At 41.2% G+C, this 21,435-nt stretch overlaps 1 protein-coding gene across 1 annotated transcript in view; it reads left to right on the top strand.

Annotated features, from left to right (window-relative positions):
- GABRB1 (gamma-aminobutyric acid type A receptor subunit beta1) overlaps nucleotides 1–21,435 on the top strand; it is a 251,244-nt gene that overhangs the window by 192,270 nt on the left and 37,539 nt on the right. The window contains exon 5 of the mRNA XM_038399630.2: nucleotides 5,189–5,271. Within this exon, the coding sequence (XP_038255558.1) occupies nucleotides 5,189–5,271 (83 nt within the window). The remainder of the gene's footprint in view (nucleotides 1–5,188; nucleotides 5,272–21,435) is intronic.

Raw genomic sequence — 21,435 nt, 5'->3', positions numbered from 1 at the left:
GCCATTTCCTGCCAGGGCTGGCATCACTGATGTCCCAGAACAGGAAAAACTGAAAGTCATTAACCTGAATAGGTTTCCATTCAAATGGGAGCACCTTCGAGAAATGGGACCAATGCAGCCTACAAGAAAACCAGTTTCACCCAGGTTGCCTGCCAGAGGCTGAAGCAGTGGAAAATTCCTAGCAAAAAAAAAGAAACAACCCATTTTAAAAGTGCATTAAACTAAACAGGAAGAAGGCCCTCTTATTCTGGAATAAAAGTATCCAACATGGAGTTAATCAGAAACAAGTCCATGTGTATACAAGCCCTCCAAACTGACACTTAACAACACAGTCTCTGGGAGATTGAGAGAACACAAAGGGGACATTTCTCTGAGCTGGGAAACGTTTTGACTGCTGGAGCCAAACAAGCTGAGGGGAGCTTGTTGCAGGAATCAGAGGGGGCTTCTTGATCAGGAAAAGAAGACTGAGCCAGAGAAGTGAGATCCAGAAGAGAGGACCTGGGACCCCTGAGGGCACTGACCAAAACCCATAAAATGTTCAAGAATCGTGAGGACTCTGAGGGAGGGAATTGCATACCAGCATTTCTGATTTTTCCTAGATCAGTGTATCTCCTATACTTTGTCTATGAGTAATGAATTATTGATTTAGAAATTCCTCGGCAAAGTGTGTGTTTTACTTCAACTGTCATGTTCCCAGAAGGGTTAAAATATAAATCAGAGTACCCATGGGGGTGGAGCTTTGGTGATGGTGTATTGGAGGGTCGCACTGGTCCTGGAGCCCAGTCCTTAGAAGTGACAACAGACAAGGTCTGTGCCCAGAAAGTGTGTCTGAGAGGCCAGAGGCTGGTGCCTGTCAGAACCAGGGGAATGTAGAAACACACAGATCCAGCACAAAGGTCCAAACACAGCTGCTTGGTGAGCAGCCACAAGGGGGAACTCAGCCAGGACTGACCATTTTCTTGCCATTTTTGATTTTGTTTTTTTTCCCTCTGATTCACTAACTGTTTTTCAAATTCTTAAAGTGGTTCATGAATCATTCGGCCTCAGTAGAAATGAATAATAATGAGCCCATTTACATTGTGTTCAGTATGCAACTAATTACCTGAAAATAACTGCCTGGTATTGCATCAAGGATTGTCTCATTAGCATTCAGTGCTGCTGTTATAGCAGAAAGGAGGAAAGAAAAGAAGAGGAAAAAGGGAGTAGAGAGCAGAAACTCCTTTTTTTTTACTGTGCTTTGGGCTGCTCATCAACGCTTTCCCCCAAATACACCAAATGGTATGTATCATACCATGTCTTGCAGGAGGAATGATAGAGGTTGCAGAATGAATGGTGTAGAGAAAGTAAGTCCAATGCTCTATTTACCTTCTCTCAAATTACTAGAGCAAGAGGAAATGCAATGAAAATTAAGGGCACCACATTTAAATCCTACATAAGGAGATATGGGTAAAAAAAATAACTTGTGAAATTCACTGCCATAAGTTACCACTGAAGCCGAGAATTTGGTTTATACAGCAGAGGAAACCTACCTATTAATCACTCTCTTGCAAGCTCCACTCAAGTTCCAAATACTGTAGTAATATAGTGTCTTACCACAAAACTGCACGACATTGCTATTTCTTTATATGTATTACAGTAGTGCTTAGAAGCCTCCATTAGGGATTGGGTCCCACTGTGTTAGGCACTGTACATGCATAGAATGAAAAGATGGTCCTTGCCCAAAAGAGTTAATTCTGCTTTACAGAGTAATTGTATAAAAAAGTTGCTCAGTGGAACATTTAAAGCTTATAGAATAATTGACCAACACCATTATATTATTTTTACAGTGGATTAGCTGTATTAACATAAAATCCTTGAAACTATGAAGTAAACTGGCATTAAAAATGTACTACTATTTATAGGATGGGATTTTCAAAAATGCCTAAGTGACTTAGGAGCACAAGCCCCGTCATCAGTTAATGGGACGTGTGCTCCTCTTGTCACTTAGGTGCTTTTGAAAATCCTACCTTATAATCATAAGAAAGCAAGCTGCCCACTATAGTGCTATGATCACTGTGCCATCCAATAAATCTTGTATTGATGTCTATGGGTTGTGCAATCTTTCTGAATCAATCAATCTACTGCAAATGAGCTAAATTAAGGCTGATTAACTGGGAACAAAAGAATTGCTGTTTGGAATCTTCATAAAAAAAGCATTTAACTGGACTAACAGTAATATATGCAGTTGTGTATAGAATTAAGTAGGAAAGAATGAATACCTTTTGCTGTGCATTCTCAATGAGTCCTTTGGCATAAGGTTTCTCTGCCACAAGGATGATACAAACTAGCTCCTATCTTCATTGAAGTCCTTGACCACCACAACAAACATGACCCTATTAAGAGAAGCAATTCAGTTTAATATGCAAAATCATGTGGCTCCCAAAATCAGCCTTCCAGAAAGAATGCAATTTGTTCAGAGCATATGTTTGCATTGTATCTGAAACAGATAATCTGAAATATTCCAATGTATTGTGATGGTCTGACTCACATAACAATGCTATCTGCAATCAGTCCTTAAGCATAGAGTTTAAAACCATGTATATATATAATTTGTATAACTAAGAAACTTTAAACACACTGCAGCACTAAGGTATGAGCATATTGATAGTTGTAGCACATTATTGCCCCAATTCCAGACAGTACTTATATTGTTGCTTAACTTACAGCACACCAGTAGTAAATTTCTGTATGTCTTCCTAAGTACTTCCATGGCACTCGTCACCACCATACCTGAGTGCTTCAAAATTATTAATGAATCTTATTCTCACAATACGCATGTTAGGTAGGGAGCTATTATACCCATTTTACAGATGGGAACTGACCATTGAGATATTAAGGGTAAAATTTTCACAAGTACCTAAATCTCATTTTCAAAAGCGATTTAGGCATTTAAGAACTAAAGTCTCACTGAAAGTCAATAGGACTTAGGCTATTAATTCACATGGGGTAATATTTTCAAAAACACCAACTGTCTTGCCCAAGGTCAGACAGGAAGTCTATGAGCAAGTTTAGGATTTGAACCCCAATTTCCTGGTTTAGCGCAGTGATTTATCCTGCTTCCCATTGACAATACTCTCATTGGCCGCATGTGCTGAAAATTAAGTACCTGCTTAAGTTCTCTGCAGAACTGGGACCTAACCAAAATCCAGAAAGAGAGCTGGTTCCCCTACAATCATAAAAATGATACCACCAAAGATACTCTGAAAGTAAATTACTGAATCACAACCCAAATGACAAACACTACGGACAGACAAATGATACATCAATGTTTTATTTGCTTAAAGAAAATGTAGACATAGATAATCCCATCTTTTCATACTACTTGCCAGAGAGATTTGGCAACACAAAAAGGGACAACTCAAGCGCTTTCAGTGGTCCCTCATTTCACTGCTACCTTTTGCTCTTTTCCCATTTCAATTCTGTGCCAATTTCCTGTTTGGTAGCTCTTAGAAACATCTCTCCCCAGCTTAGAGATAAGAATTCATCCTTTCTGAACTAGTAAACCATAAAAGTGAAAAATGGAAAAGGCCTCCTAAATCATCCATTACACATCTCTATATGTGCAGGATTATTCCCTCCACTACTGTTTTGTCTAGTCTCATTTTCAATGCCACAATCACTTCTCTAGGACTGCTTTAATTAGTAAGAAGCAGAATCTAGCCCATATTGTGGCTATTATCACAGAGAACAGTTGTTTGGAGGTGAACATGACATCTTTATGTTATAGTACATCATTTTTGATAGCATAACTCCATTTTGGAGAGGTCTAGCCTATTTATTACAGATAAATGATGGAGTAATTTATGAAAGTATATGCTAGTTCACCATCTATTATTTAAAACTCTTCCTTCACTAATGTCATAAATATAAAGGGAAGGGTAACCACCTTTCTGTATACAGTGCTATAAAATCCCTCCTGGCCAGAGGCAAAACCCTTCCACCTGTAAAGGGTTAAGAAGCTAAGATAACCTTGCTGGCACCTGACCCAAAATGACCAATGAGGAACAAGATACTTTCAAATCTGGAGCGGGGGGGATGGGGACAAGGATTCTGTCTGTCTGGGTGATGCTTTTGCCGGGAACAGATCTGGAATGCAGCTTTACAACTCTGGTAAAGTTAGTAAATAATCTAGCTAGAAAATGCGTTAGATTTTCTTTTGTTTAATGGCTGGTAAAATAAGCTGTGCTGGAGGGAATGTATATTCCTGTTTTTGTGTCTTTTTGTAACTTAAGGTTTTGCTTAGAGGGATTCTCTATGTTTTGAATCTGATTACCTTGTAAGGTATTTACCATCCTGATTTTACAGAGGTGATTCTTTTACCTTTTCTTGAATTAAAATTCTTCTTTTAAGAACCTGATTGATTTTTCATTGTTCTTAAGATCCAAGGTTTGCGTCTGTGTTCACCTATACCAATTTGTGAAGATTATTATTAAGCCTTCCCCAGGAAAGGACATGTAGGGCTTGGGGGGATATTTTGGGGAAAGAGGTCTGCAAGTGGTCTCTTTCCCTGTTCTTTGTTTAAAATGCTTGGTGGTGGCAGCATACTGTTCAAGGACAAGATAACGTTTGTACCTTGGGGAAGTTTTTAACCTAAGCTGGTAAGAATAAGCTTAGGGGGTCTTTCATACAGGTGCCCACATCTGTATCCTGGAGTTCAGAGTGCAGAAGGAACCTTGACAACTAATATTTAAAGCTTGGATGAAAATAGTTATAGAAGTGTTAAATATAAATGTACAATAACAATAAGTAAAGATAGATCAGAAAGTTTTTATTTTAGGTGATACGCAATATATTGGTTATAAAGAAAAACATTTATAATATAAATTTGAAGAGACCTTAACTGCCAATCTTAAAATGAGACACCCAAATAGAATTTTCACTAAAACATCAGAGCTTCTCTTATGTGTTGAGCTGCAGTTTTCAGTAGGAATTTTGCTATTGTATTTTAATATTCGATAGATTCTCTTAATGGAATATATGGTTATCAGACATACAGAATAGTGAATAATATGTAATTGTTAGACACAAAGAGCCTGGTGATGTGGCTAGCGGGTGCAAAAGAAGCTGCCCATTAAAACAGTAAAATATTTGGTCACAAATACCATACCAGGGACTTTTTTCATGAACCCATCTTTTTTCCTTCTTATAGGATCACAACTACAGCTGCTTGCATGATGGATCTACGCAGATACCCTCTGGATGAACAAAACTGCACACTAGAAATTGAAAGCTGTAAGTTGTGGGAGGGAAAGGGTTGACCACACTGCATCTCTGAATTGAAAATAATTCATTGGTTAAGTAAAGTCTACAGTTGGTCTACAACAGAATTCACAGCCCTATTATATTCTTATCAGTTTATAGAAACTACATAAATGCATTAATAAAATGAATTGAGTAAGATGAGCCACATTTAATTCACATTATTTTGCTGTTCCAAGACTATCAAATTTCTGCAAAGGTCTCTTGCCTAAAGGAGGAAGTGCTGTGTAATGGTTAGATCAGAGTCCTGAGTCAGACCTTTTGCCTTCTCTGTCACCTACTCACCATATTATCTTATCTTGGGAAAGTCACCTCACTTCAATTTATTCATCTGAAAAAGTAACACTAATATTAGCATTTGCAAAACACTTTTATAACCTCAGATGAAAGACACTATAAAAATGAGGTCCTGGATCCTATATCATTAAAGCCAATGGGAGCTTTACCATTGACTTCAATGAGCATAGTTTCAAGCTCTGTAAGATTAAATTCTTCTTTCTCGTATCTTAATATTTCTCTACAGATAGGAGAATCACAAAAACTCTATGGTGAGATTTAGTGAATGGAGCTTGTATACTCAACGTTGTTTAAGTCAATCCATTGACTGCATAGAACACATTACCTCAACAAATCTGATTAAAAACTTCCAAAGCAGAATATCTGAAATAGGACATTGCAGCAGTTTCTATGAAATAGTTCCAGTAGTCATATTGTAACTTTTGTAAATTGACTGTAGTGATGTGACAGGTTTCAGAGTAGCAGCCGTGTTAGTCTGTATTCGCAAAAAAGAAAAGGAGTACTTGTGGCACCTTAGAGACTAACAAATTTATTTGAGCATAAGCTTTCGTGAGCTACAGCTCACTTCATCGGATGCATGTAGTGACGTGTTATCTTCTTACTGTAACTAGTATTTGTTTCTACTTTTTTTTTAAACTCCCAGTGAGTGTCATAATACAGTAACTTTAACTGGAAACTTCCTTCATAACTCGCAAAGCTGCACATTATGATTGCTAGCTCTGCTACTTCAGACTTTGCAGTCCCAGCTCACCATCTTTCTGGCACAAAATGCCATAATGACAGCTGCAGCGGCACAGGAGCCAGCAAACAGAGCTGTAGACAGGGGCGTTTGAAAGGGGAGTTTGTATTTTGGTGCTCGTTGGGGGTTTGTTTTTGCTGTGGGTGGTGGTGTTTTGGTGTGGTTTGTGTTTCCCAGATTAACAGGATTTAGGTGGGAAGGCTATGACAGATACGGAGGCAGCAGTGGGAGTGACCCATGTAGTGGAAGACACAATGAGGATGACTGGATGTAGAAGCTGCGGTATGATCCTGGAGGGGGTACTTGGAAAGAGTTTCGTCTGCATGAAGTGCTGTCTTATAAAGCTGATGGAAGAAAAGATCCGAGGATTGGAGATGCAGGTGGAAAGTCTGGTTAGTTTAGAAGGGGGTTTGAGCAGATTATAGAGCAAAGACATGAGGCAGCTGAAGGGGAAAGATCAGACTTGCAGATAGAAGCAGGACTGGAGAATTCGGAGGGGAGACTGCTGGGTGAAGAAAATGGACAGTGGAAGCATGTGACTAGGAGTACCAGGCAGAGGAAAAGATGGGCTAGTGAAAGAGAAATAGAGCTCAAGAACAGGTTTGCAGAGTTGGAAAATGAAGACGGGGCTCAGCAGGTGGTCACTGAAGGTGGAAGGGCAACGAAGAAGAGAAGAGCAGCTAGTTCTATAGGAAAAGGGGAAGAGTCAATGGAGACTACACCAAATATGAGCCCCAGGAGGATACAGGATGGGTTGAAGAGGATTACAAGGGAGAATAGGAATGGAAAGAACTTGTAGCCAGAGGGAACAGGGGATAGACCGGAGAATTGCACCATAACCAGGAAAAGGTAGGTCTACGTGATCGGGGACTCCTTACTGAGAAGAATGGACAGAGCTGATCCAGAGAATAGAAGGGTGTGCTGCCTTCCAGGTGCTAAGATATGGGATGTGGACCTGAGGTTGAAAAGGATCCTAAAGGGAGCAGAAAAGAATCCACTGATCGTCCTTCATGTGGGAACAAATGATACCGGTAGATTCTCGCTGGAACGTATCAAGGGAGACTATGTCAAGCTGGGGAAGATGCTTAAGGAAATCGAGGCTCAGGTGATCTTCAGTGGGATTCTGCCTGTTCCTAGAGAAGGGCAACAAAGGTGTGACAAGATTATGACTGTCAACAGATGGCTCAGGCAGTGGTGAGCTATAAGGCTATAAGGATGGCTTTGGGATGTATGACCACTGGGAGGCATTCATGGACAGAGGTCAGTTCTCTCGGGATGGACTTCATCTGAGTAGGGAAAGAAATAGACTTCGAGGATGGAGGCTGGCACAACTGATTAAGAGAGCTTTAAACTAGGAATTTGGGGGAGATGGTTGGGAGATGTCCAGGTAATCTCCATGCTGGATTTTAGCATTGAGAGGGAAGAAAACAAAGTAAGAAAAGATACAGCCGTGGGTAAGGAGGAAGAGCAGTGTGGATACCAGTGTAATAGGTCATATTGGCTGTAGAATGTCTGTGCCTAATTGGGTAAAGAATGTGAGCAATGAAGTCACAAATGAGAGTCATTCTTGTCAGTTGCCAGCTTCTGCAGATCAAGGAGTGACTGGTTCACATTCTTTTCCAGGTGCAAGGCAAACAGCAAAAATTAAGATGTTTGTACACCAATGTGAGGAGCCTAGATAACAAAATGGAGGAACTAGAGCTACTGGTGCAGGAAGTGAAACCAGATATTATAGGGATAACAGAAACATGGTGGAATAGTAGTCATGACTGGACTACAGGTATTGAAGGGTATGTGCTATTTAGGAAAGACAGAAATAAAGGTAAAGGTGATGGAGTAGCATTGTATATCAATGATGATGTAGAATGTAAAGAAATAAGAAGCAATGGAATGGATAAGACAAAGTCCATCTGGGCAAAAATCTACTAGAAAACTACTAGAGCCTCCCCTGTGATAGTGCTTGGGGTGTGCTATAGATTACCGGGATCTAATTTGGATATGGATAGAGCCCTCTTTAATGTTTTTAATGAAGCAAATACTAATGGAAACTGCGTGATCATGGGAGACTTTAACTTCCCAGATAAAGACTGGAGGACAAGTGCTAGTAATAGTAATAGGGCTCATATTTTCCTAGATGCGATAGCTGATGGATTCCTTCATCAAGTAGTTGCTGAACCAACAAGAGGGGATGCCATTTTAGATTTGGTTTTGGTGAGTAGTGACGACCTCATAGAAGAAATGGTTGTAGGGACAACCTTGGTTCAAGTGATCATGAGCTAATTCAGTTGAAATGAATGGAAGGATAAACAAACATAAATCTGCAACTAGGGTTTTTGATTTCAAAAGAGCTGACTTTCAAAAATTAAGGAAATTAGTTAGGGAAGTGGATTGGAGTGAAGAACGTATGGATCTAAAGGCAGAGGAGGTCTGGGATTACTTGAAGTCAAAGCTGCAGAAGTTATGGGAAGCTTGCATTCCAAGAAAGGGGAAAAAATTCATAGGCAGGAGTTGTAGACCAAGCTGCATGAGCAAGCATCTCAGAGAGGTGATTAAGAAAAAAGCAGAAAGCATACAGGGAGTGGAAGATGGGAGAGATCCGCAAGAAAAGCTACCTTATTGAGGTCAGAACATGTAGGGATAAAGTGAGAAAGGCTAAAAGTCAAGTAGAGTTGGACCTTGCAAAAGGAATTAAAACCAATAGAGGAAGGTTCTATAGCCATATAAATAAGAAGAAAACAAAGAAAGAAGAAGTGGGACCGCTAAACACTGAGTATGGAGTGGAGGTTAAGGATAATTTAGGCAGGGCCCAATATCTAAACAAATACTTTTCCTCAGTCTTTAATGAGGCTAATGAGAACCTTAGGGATAATAGTAGCATGACAAATGGGAATGAGAATATGGAGGTAGATATTACCATATCTGAGGTGGAAGTGAAACTCGAACAGCTTAATGGGACTAAATCGGGGGGGGCAGATAATCTTCAAGAATATTAAAGGAACTGGCACCTGAAATTGCAAGCCCATTAGCAAGAATTTTTAATGCATCTGTAAACTCAGGGGTAGTACTGTATGACTGGAGAATTGCTAACATAGTTAACTATTTTTAAGAAAGGGAAAAAAAGTGATCCAGGTAACTACAGTCCTGTTAGTTTGACATCTGTAGTATTCAAGTTCTTGGAATAAATTTTGAAGGAGAAAGTAGTTAAGGACGTTGAGGTCAATGGTAAATGGGACAAAATACAACATGGTTTTACAAAAGGTAGATCATGCCAAATCAACCTGATCTCCTTCTTTGAGAAAGTAACAGATTTTTTAGACAAAGGAAACGCAGTGGATCTAATTTACCTAGATTTCAGTAAGGCATTTGATATGGTGCCACATGGGGAATTATTAGTTAAATTGGAAAACATGGGGATCAATATGAAAATTGAAAGGTGGATAAAGAATTGGTTAAAGGGGAGACTACAGTGGGTCATACAGAAGGGTGACCTGTCAGGCTGGAGGGAGGTTACCAGTGGAGTTCCTCAGGGATCGGTTTGGGGACCAATCTTATTTAATCTTTTTATTACTGACCTCAGCACAAAAAGCGGGTGAGCGCTAATAAAGTTTGCGGATGATACAAAGCTGGGCGGTATTGCCAATTTAGAGAAGTACCAGGATATCACACAGGAGGATATGGATGACCTTGTAAACTGGAGTAATAGTAATAGGATGAAATTGAATAGTGAGAAGTGTAAGGTTATGTATTTAGGGATTAATAACAAGAATTTTAGTTATAAACTGGGGACGCATCAATTAGAAATAATGGAGGAGGAGAAGGACCTTGGAGTATTGGTTGACCACAGGATAACTATGAGCCGCCAATGTGATATGGCCATGATAAAAGCTAATGTGGTCTTGGGATGCATCAGGCGAGGTATTTCCAGTAGAGATAAGGAGGCGTTAGTACAGTTACACAAGGCACTGGTGAGACCTCATCTGGAATACTGAGCAGTTCTGGTCTTCCTTGTTTAAAATGGATGAATTCAAACTGGAACAGGTACAGAGAAGGGCTACTAGGATGATCCGAGGAATGGAAAACCTGTCTTATGAAAGGAGACTCAAGGAGCTTGGCTTGTTTAGCCTAACCAAAAGAAGGTTGAGGGGAGATATGATTGCTCTCTATAAATATATCAGAGGGATAAATACCAGAGAGGGAGAGGAATTATTTAAGCTCAGTACCAATGTGGACACAAGAACAAATGGATATAAACTGGCCATCGGGAAGTTTAGACTTGAAATTAGACAAAGGTTTCTAACCATCAGAGGAATGAAGTTCTGGAATAGCCTTCCAAGGGAAGCAGTGGGGGCAAAAGACCTATCTGGCTTCAAGATTAAACTTGATAAAATGGTATGATGGGATAACATGATTTGGCAATTAATTGATCTTTAACTATTCATGGTAAATAGGCCCAATGGCCTGTGATGGGATGTTAGATGGGGTGGGATCTGAGTTACTACAGAGAATTCTTTCCTGCGTATCTGGCTGGTGAATCTTGCCCACATGCTCAGGGTTCAGCTGATTGCCATATTTGGGGTCGAGAAGGAATTTTCCTCCAGGGTAGATTGGAAAAGGTCCTGGGGGTTTTTCGCCTTCCTCTGTAACATGGGTACAGGTCACTTGCTGGAGGATTCTCTGCACCTTGAAGTCTTTAAACCAGGATTGGAGAACTTCAATAGCTCAGACATAGGTGAGAGGTTTTTCGCAGGAGTGGGTGGGTGAGATTCTGTGGCCTGCATTGTGCAGGAGGTCAGACTAGATGATCATAATGGTCCATTCTGACCTTAATATCTATGAATCTATAATGCTACTTGCTGTTGGGCTCATCTCTTGGTTTGCGATTAAAAAGCCCTGCAGTCAGTACATTTGGAGAACAGTTCCTCCCTGGACTCTCAATAAAGGGTCACCTTATCTGCAATAACTTTTCCCCACTACTAGCACTGAAAGTTAATATAAATATCTACAATACATAGTAATTAAAATTAACAGAGACAAGAGGTCCCCAGTTCGCTTTGCTAGGGGAGCACTTGAATAATCAAGCCTAGCCATTAGTATTAATGACTAGAGCTGATCAACAAATATAAAAACTTCTTTGTAAACAGTCTAAGGAATTAGAAACCAGTTTGTGATTTGGTCTGTTCATACTTCTTCATTATTTACTGTTTGAGAGCCTTCATACAACTGAAGCTTTGTTTGGTTTGAATGCTCATGACAGTGAATTTTAGTTATGCAGCTGAGATCTACGTAATCAAGAAACAAAATAAATATTAGACAGAATATGGTGATAAAGATTAATTCAAAACTAATCAGGAAACAGACAATACCATGTTTTGTCTGTCACTGGTTGCTTAAGTCTTAACTAGAGAATGTCAAATAATCTACTGAACACTTGCTGTGGATAACTCAGAGCTTCAGCATGTTTATAATATTTGCTAAGCAGTTTCAAATTGACAAAATCTTTAAAAACTGATCTGTTACAGAAAAAGGGAAAAATTGGTTGAATACATTATTTTCAGTCAGTAGGTAGACCAGCTCTACTAAAAGTTAAGAGAGTGATTATCAAAAGGCACTGCAAGACCTAACTCCTTCTGAAAGCCAATGTGTTCAGATACCACAGTGCTGTTTGTGCCTTCGAAAATCTCCCTCAGAAATGTCTCTCTATCATTATAATAGTTTCTCCTCGGTGTACTGTCTCAGATATACTAACCTTTTAAAATAATGGATATAGTGTCTCTAAATAAATTACAAGAACTCAACTTTATAGGCAGTACACCTGAAAATACAGGTATATGATCCAAAAAAATAAAAATTATGCCAAAAGTTAGGCTCCATAATCCATGTTTTAATTTTGGCAATTAAATAAGCAGCCTGATTTTCAAAAGTGCTGAGCACTCAATTGCTCATATTAACTTCACTGTGAACTGCTGGCCTCCCTCACTTTTCAAAATCAGGGGCTAATAATTAGTCACTTTTTTAACTCTTAGAACAAAGATTTATCATTTTCATAATTTTATTTCAGTGTTAAAAAAATCACTAAACAACAGTTCCAATGGGATTACATGGGAAGTCCGAGAAGAATTTGATTCTTGAATTTAAGGGTTGTTGGGAAATCAAACTTCAAACAGCATTAAGCAAACTGAAATAGCCTGAGTACTAATGAACTGCAGCATTCACCACCATGTAGAAATCCAGGGCCGCCCACACATTTTGGCACCTGAGGCAGGGAACTTAAATGACACGCCAATGCTCCCTCGCTTGGGCCAAAACTTTGAAAGGTCTCAATTATTCCTTCTTCCTGTCTACTTCTCTCCTGGTACTGCTCTGCTACCTACCCCAATAAAGAAGAACTAACAACTAAAAATGCCTCATTCAAAAATTTTAAGTAACACTTAACTTTCAATGCCTGAACAGCAAATGTAACTTTTCTTGTCTGCATAGTAAACACTAGCATTTTAATCTGTTTGAATAATCAAAATGATGCTTTCTATGCCTTTCTTGGATGCAAAGATTTGAACTGCTTCCTGCTGAAGGTCCACAGTCTGGGCCAGCTCATGCTCTATAGAGATGGTTGCAAGGCGGACCAGCCTCTCCTGTGTCATTGTGGAGCATAGATGTGTTTTTATTAACTTCATCTTGGAGAAGCTGCGTTCTCCACTGGCAACTGTTACAAGAAGTGTTAGAAGCATGCGCAGAGAAACAAAAGCATTTGGAAAGAGGGTGGTCTTCTTATTTGTGCACATATATTCCAGAACAGCCTTTGGAGTTGATCCTGCTGAAATGTATCTTGAAAGGGCTTTCGGTTCATCACCTAAATCACTCGCATCTATATCGCGCATCATGTGTCAACGCTGTCTCTAGTGCCCTGCATTGCTGGTATAGGTCTTCTTCAGGTGTAGTGAGGAGTTTTGGAATATCATACAACATCCCAAATATACTGCTGTGTTTCTTGAGCTGCATGAAACGTTCTTCAACAGACTGTATTGCACAATCTAGCACCTGGTTAAAGAATTCAATTTTGCATTGTTGTTTGGGGTCTTTTATGGGATTATCCTGTGCCTCGTACTCCAAATGTCTTCTTCTTCGGTGACTCTTGTGTTCTTGAATGGGTGGGAAAATAGCTTCAGTGTGAAGTTCCTCTGCCAACTTCTGTGCACTCCTTAGAACATTTTGAAATCCCTCATCTGACCGGTAAGACTGTAGGTATGACTTTGCTTTGTCCAGTTGTTTCATTGCTCCAGATATATCAAGGTCAACACCTTGGAGTCTCTTGCTTACAATATTTATTTCAAATAGTATGTCATGCCACAACACTAAGTTATGTATGTTTCTGGTGATTCCGTTTCCCTCTGCCACTGTTCTCCCCTGAACAGTTCCTGTCATAGCATTATTCTCTATAATGGCAACTATGGCATCATCTATCTTCCCAATTTGGTGTTTGATAGGCTTTATCGTCTCCACTCGACTTTCCCATTGTGTGGCACTCAGTGGTTTCAGTGTCTGAGAGGATGTTCCCAGATGTTGCTTCAAAATTTGCCATCAATGAGTTGATGCAGAGAAAAATACATAGATGCTTTGAATTACATTAAAAAATTCAGCAGCCTCACTAGAAGCTGATGCTGATGCTGCATCACTGACCACCAAGTTCAATGAATGAGAACTGCATGGGACAAAAATGCTTGAGGGGTTAACTCTCGGATCCGTGTCTGTACTCCTCTGTTCTTTCCTCTCATGTTGGCACCATTATCGTAGCTCTAACCTCTCATGTCAGCTATCGCATTTCCCATACCTTCCAGCTTTTTAAGAAGCACATTTGTCATACCAGCTCCTGTAGGATCATCAATGTCAATAAATTCTAGAAAATGCTCTAGGACAGTCACCATTGCAGGGACATTTTCACTAGGTTTATTTAATGCACCATTAAAGTCATTTGTTCCGTATGGCTGAGGTCAGGTGTACAATCCAGAATAACAGAGTAATATCTTGCTGACTTCAGATGTGCCACAATCTTCTGTTTTACTTTTGTTTCCAGTAACTGTATGATCTCATTTTGAATTGTTTTTCAAAGTTGGTGATGTGTGTACATTTCTTGGATGGTGACTCTTCTTAGATGCTCTTGAAGTATACCATCAAACTCAGCCATCAGCTCCACAATTTTAAGGAAGTTTCCATTTTTGGCACATACAGTTGATCTGAAGTGCCACACAGTGCTAGGTTTTGGGTAGCAAGCATTCTCACAATGGCAATGAGCCTTTTCAGAACTTTTTGCCAGTAAAGAGACTCTGATGCAGTCTTCTCTTGATGCTGATCATCTATGGTGGCCTTTAACCTTAGTCTCATCTCAAGCTCTTTCCACCTATGGAATGCTCTCTGGGGATTTGCTGCCTTCTCATTGCATGCCAGATTTCTAGCCAGATTTTTCCAGTCCTTTGTTCCTGTGGAACCCAATGTGGTTAGAACATTAGACTGGAAGCATTTGCAACAAAAATAGTATGCAGCATTCTGGGTTTTTGAGTACATAAGCCATTGTCTCTCCACTTTCTCACCATTGGAGATTTCATGCCAGAAATGTGCTGGAAGGAAACTTCTATTTTCATTGTTTTGGGGAAACATGAAGTTTTTCACTTGCTGTGGCCCATGCAGTACAAGGAAGTCCCTCAGGCTACTGCTCAAGTGGGTCCACAGTCCTGGATCATCTAGACTTAAGGAACTAAACTTAGCAGCAGCTGTTTCTTGTGCCTCCACCACACTCGTCTCTGATCTACACTTTTCTTCAGGAATGTGCCTGATTACATCCATTTGAGATGGAGATATGGATGCTGCAGTAGCTGCCAAGTCACCTGCACTCTGACTAACTGGAAGATCAGGCATCTCCTCACCACTCACGTCCTCACTGGGGCCGGAAGGCTCAACGTGAACATTTGTGACTATGTAGCTCAGGAGAGCTCCTTCCTGCTTAGATAGAAAAGCTTCCTTTCCTTTCTTTCTTCTTCTGAATGCTGCCCCAGAGGGGCATTTTCTTCTTGCACTCATGACTGCTGTTCTGGGCCAGGTATAGTGGCTCTCAACATTCAATTGAAGGGGACAAATAAGCAGGCTGGTAGCAAGGCCTGAGTGAGGGAAGATATCAGTGTCTTAAGGGTCTAACTACTTCAGTTGACTGCCTGTTCTCCTCAAGTGGCTTCAGGGAAGCAGCAGGGAACAGGAAGCTCCCTGACAAGCTGGTGTTAATCAGTCCAGGCTCCTGGGGGTGCTAGAGAGGTACATAAGAGGCTCCTGCTCCTCTCTCTCCCTGCAGTTCCTGCTGCTTTCTGTTATTCCCTCTCACCTTTTCTCCTGCCTGCCTGTTATGTCTCTTGTGCCCTCCTTCCTCCAGCACAGCACTCCACCATCTCTGTGCATCTAGAGCAGAGAGAATACATATGCACTGTTAGGGGGCTTATTCCTTCACCCACTTACTTCCCTCGTCCTTCTCGCATGAACAGAGAGCAACAATACCCGAAGTCCAAAGATGCAAACAATTCAATGTTTATTGGGGTGAACTTCTAGGAAGCATGATTCCAGTTTCCTTCCTTAGTGTCCCCCTTCCGGTTCTGACACTACAGAGTCCCTGTTCCCATTCCTGCCCTTAGCCAAACATGATTCCAGTTTCCCCACCCCCATTCCCTGTTCCCATTTCCTCCTTTAGCAAAATATGATTCCAATTTCCCCACCCCCATTCCCTGTTCCCATTTCTCCCACACACCCCCACTTCCTGATTGACTGCAGACTATATAGTAAAACTTGAGTTCTGCTTAGCTATACCTTAACCAATCATTTTCCATTTTCCATTTAACTAACCAATCCTAACATATTGTAACATGATTATGTAACCAATTATATCCCACCACCTTAGTTAGTTTACACCCAGAAAATTAATTATCCAGCCGACAGAAACAATCACAGAACCAGACAGAGATTATACAGACAAACAATAGCAAAGTGGGAACTATAATGACAAAACAATACAGCAGTGAGGATTTTACATCCCAGCTATTGATAAGTGAGTTCTTGCCAGACAGGATGCTATCAAACTAAGTTTCCTTTTACATATTCTAGGCACTTCCCTTTCTCTGGAGGTGATAGGCATTATAGGACAGGATTGTATTCCTAACGGCCCAATAGCACCTTATTTCAATGTGACTAGTTTGGAATGTGAGGAGGTGACCGGTCGCTTCCCAGCTTATGGCTGCCTCTGTTGCTTAGCCAAAGGCCTTAGCCTAAGAACAAGGCCTCAGACTATCCTAGTGAGAGAAGGCCCGTACACAGGCAGACTGTGGTTTTGATTCTCTCTTTTATACCTCTAGAACCAGCCAAGTGATAAGAATACACCGAAATTCTTAGAGTATAGGCCTTTACAGACAGGCCTGAATATCTATATCCTAACATGCACCAGCAGCAGACACAATTTTCTACACTCTGGGTCCTAGTGGCAACCCCCCCACACACACAATCTGGCACCTGAGGCAGCCGCCTCAGTTCACCTCATGGTAAGGCCAGCCCTGTAGAAATCACACACTACATAATTTATCAAGCCACCCATTCCAGACAACTGGAAAATGTTTCTTCTCAATTTTACACCCTGTTCTACCATTGCAAGAATTAATACTCTTGGGACTGAGTTCAGCGGCAACATGGATCATGGAAATCCCCACTGAATAGCCATCACCACTTTGGATGACAAGCTCCCAATTGTCATTATCTTTCTTCTTTTGTTGCCAAAGCTCCCATTGACTTCAGTTGGAGCAGAGTTAGTCTAATGCTGACTACTTTTGAAAATCCCTTAACTTCTTAAGTATCTCTCACCCAACCTCACCATCCTGTGAGTTATCATCATCTCTGATGCTATTGATAAATCAGTGTATCCTCCACACATGTAAGATAGACATGAAAACCAGCAACTGAGTGAAAGAAATGCAGAGAGCAATATCCCCACTCAGCGCTAGAATGAACCACTAAGCATACAGCACTCAGTAGCATGTAATTCAAATAGACCTTAATGGTCCAGCTCCTCAGCTGATGTAAATTGGCATGGCCCCATTTAAAATCAGAGGAGCTCACTTAATTTACAACAGCCGATAATCTGCATTGTGTTCTTTATTCACCCATTTTATCATGCTCTCTAAGTGTTGGGCCACCAATGGGCACTAGGTCTCAAACCCCCCCAGCCTGAGGCTGACCAAAACAGGAGATATGGTAAAAGTCATTTTGGAAACAGGGTGAAATATTAACAGAAGGTTAGGACAGCCTTTGCACTGCTATTACCTGACTGAGAAACTAAATTATCCTGCAGCATCCAAAATTAAACAATAGGAAACTTGCATGACAATTAAGAATGTAAAGAACATGATGACGGATGCAAAATAAACACGTTTAAGGTTTAAATGAGTGATATGTCTTTAGAGAACGATATTCTCAATTTAGAGGGCTTTTTTTCCCAGGAGTGACAACTACACTGATCTAAATTTACTCGTAGATGAAACAAGGTGTGGGGGAGTGAAAATACAAAGGCAGTTATATAAATATATAGTATGAGCTAACGATTGCAAACAAAAGCCTTAGAGACTGCTTTACTGATGGATGGGTATCAGATCACTATTTCAGATTGGCACTAAAAATAGCATCTGATCCTCACACATGCTATTCACAGATGTAAAATGCCAACAAAGAGAAGGAAATTTAACTTTGTGAATGAATCATGATTTTTTTTTTTACATGCTCATCTAGTCCCATGGTCGCGGAAATTAGTGCTGCTGGATAGCTCCTTAAAGAACACTGATTTTGCAGAACTCAGCTGACTGCTAAGAGAAGATGGATGTTTTAGAGTTATGTTCACAGAAGCATCTCACACTGCATTCTGTCACCTCCACATATTGTTAGTTTTGTCTTACACCTGGATTAATAATTTATATATTAATTGTGGGTCAGATTGTGACTGGGTGCTGCATGTGGGAGTGCACCAGTGGGGAGGATGCTGGAGCAATCCTTTCCCTCCCTTCGCTATGTGGAATAGCTACAGCTACAGCCCATGGTTTCCTGAGTACAGACACCCCAAAGGGCGTCATCTCTCAGCTCACTGGCCAGCTGAACTAGCTGGGTGCAAAATGGGACAAATGCTTCACTCTTCTAAGGGTCCCCTGTGTACCCAGGAGTTCTGGGAGGCATTTTGCCTCCCTACAGTTCAGTGGTTTCTAGTGTATTCACTGGGTCAGTGCAGCTTTGCACCAATCCCAAAGTAGACCTGTACTTTAAGCCCACAATCTAGCCCTATCTAGGAAAACTGTAGGTACGTGAATTACTTTCATGCCATTTCAGCAGTGATCTTCCTCCCAATTTAGAAGGCCCCATAGGAATTAGGCTGCACAACAGACAGTTTATTCCTAACTATCCATAGAAGAGACAAACATATCACAGGGTGTCAATATAAACAGGCCCAGTGAGTCATTCTGTCTCACAGAGGGGTTGGGAGAATTAGCTAATTACAATGTTCTGAAGATGTAAATTGTTATATAAAGACTGAGAATTCACACTTTTGTTATTTACTATTTAGTAAATGCAATATGTTATGGAAAACTGTTACAACAGCCACACTGGATAGGAACAGAAGTTGACAGTGGGCCTATCATCTATTCTGGTATCATGCCTCCAGCAGAGCAGAGGAAGAGAAATAGAATTAGCCAGCAGATTATTTTGGTATTTTTATAAAGCTTTTCAAAGTCAGCTTTTTAAAAATTTTCTTACTTGTGTCTGTGCAAGCCACTATTTCCATTAGTCCATAATCTGCACAGTTACCAAACAGAGAAAAGTGCCTGTTTAGGCACAGAAAAGGTGATTAATTTATGCATGTTTCTGTATACAGACTTATATGATCTTTACTCAATTTGTTCACTAAATCCAGAATTTTTAAAGGGAGAAAGCTACTCTGAGATGTCACCGTGCCTCCGAGAGTGACAGCCACCATCTTGGCTGACACACAAGGGATTAAATTAGGGATCTCCAAAACTAAAACCATGAGCTGCTCCAGCATGAGCATCAAGTCAGTGTTCCCTGCTTGGGACAGCAACAACTCATATCCTCTGTGGATTGGCAGAGAGGACAATTTGTAACATATACTCAGCAGTGAGTTACAAAAGCACTTAGGCAGTGCACACAGCAGCCCCAACTGCTGCAGTTCACCTTTATCATGCTGTACTGCCAACATATATGATGACCTAGCTCTGCTAGCCAGTGCATAAGGGAGGGCAGGACTAAGACAGATATACCAGTGCCCTTCTTCTTCCACTCTCTTTGGGGTTTCTAGTGTCACTGTTATGGCAGGAGCTTGAGGGCCAAATTTCTGCCAGCCTGTGTAACCCACACACCTCCTGGGTATGGTGTTCTGAGCTGGCTGGCTGGCTGAGAAAGAGATTAATGAGTCTGCTCTACAGCCTTAACTAAGAGCTAGTTGGCTTTTAGTTCATAAAGTAGAGGCTCATGCACAAAGCTCCAGAAGTCCCAGGTTCGATCCCGGGGTCTGTCGGTGTTACACCTGCACTCAGCAGAGGAAAGGGTGGGGAAAGGGCTCTGCTTCATTTGTATGTCTTACTGTACTGCAGCAACTCTGTTAAACTGCAGCAATTCTGTTAAACTGCAGCAGCCCTGCAACACGGGTGAAATGTGGTTCATTATTGCAAGATAGACAGGACTAAACTGTGGGCGTACACTGCAGAATTATGGACTTGATGCAGAAATTTTTGGGTGAGGTTCTATGGTCAGTGTTATGCAGCAGGTCTGAACAGATGATCAGAATGGTCCCTTTGGACCTTAAAAATTTGTGGCAACTTTAAGGCTGTAGTACGGTTCAGGAATGCAATTAAAATATGGTTTAGACGCTTCCACATAACACTGAATTATGTTTTAACCACATCAGGAGCTTTCTTTTTGTAACCATAATCAATGTGGTAGGATTGAGCAGACCCAATGAAAACTATTCCCCAAACCTAATTAGAAAGGGGTGGGAAGAATGGAGAGTAGTGCTTTATTAGGCCAGTTACAGCATGAGAAAAGACATCCCCCATTGAGAAAACAGTCTGTTATTCTCCAGTCTCTCTATATCTATTTCTGTACAAAGTAGAAACAACCATAACACTAAATACATGTAATGCTTGAATGAAACAGCAACCAATTTCAAATAATATTAGAGTGAATCAATAAGATATTCCACTGGACTCTATAGGTGGTTTGTTGTCAGGAAAGAAGAACCGTGTTCATACCTAAACTTTCATTATCTTTTCTGTTGGCTCAGAGTGTTGTGACAAAATGAGATTTGAACAGATTTATCACAGCTCCCCACTTAAGACAAGATTGCATTGATCTGGAATAGGATTGCAATTGAACTACGTGGGTGGTAGAACCTATGCTTCAGAGTAAAAAGTTTTCTTATTAGAGCCGAGGAACTGTCTTAAATTCAAGCCTTCCTAGTTAGGGGAACCTGCTTGTCAACCGACAGAAGAAATGTAGTACTTAAGTGCCTGATGCACTAATCACATATAGCAGGGTGAACACCCAAACCCAAATTGGGCAGGACGGTCCCGAAAGGAAGAGTTCAAGAGTCAGTCCTGGGCTGAATGAGTCCAGCATGTGTCCTGGATTCCATGTGGTGCCGCCCTGCAGCTGCCTGAGGCTCCAGGGTAGTGCCAGCCTTTTCCCAGTGAAGTGGGGGAGGGATGTGAGGTGCGCCTTAGACCCCCTTGCCACAAGGCCCCGCACCCTGCTCCTCCTTTCCTGCAGCTAGGCCAGAAGCCTGAGCCAGTCAGTAGTAAGAGCCGCCCAGGGAGTCCAGGCTGCTGTGTGGAGCCCCAGACCCTCCACTTGCCCTGGACAGTGCACCCCGGGGTTGGGGACACAGGCTGGGGGCTGCTGTCAGGCACCCCAGCCCCCCAACTAGGGCAGGTGGAGAGTCCAGGGCTCCCCACTGCAGCCTGGGCTCACTGGGCTGCTTTCACCTTGGCCCCACTCCTAATTCCGGCCTGGCCAGGGGGTGGGAC

Source organism: Dermochelys coriacea, chromosome 4 (assembly GCF_009764565.3).
Source record: "Dermochelys coriacea isolate rDerCor1 chromosome 4, rDerCor1.pri.v4, whole genome shotgun sequence".
NCBI classification, from domain to species: Eukaryota; Metazoa; Chordata; order Testudines; family Dermochelyidae; genus Dermochelys; species Dermochelys coriacea.
The sequence above is the reverse complement of the archived record's forward strand: the minus strand, read 5'-3'. Positions and strand labels throughout refer to the sequence as shown.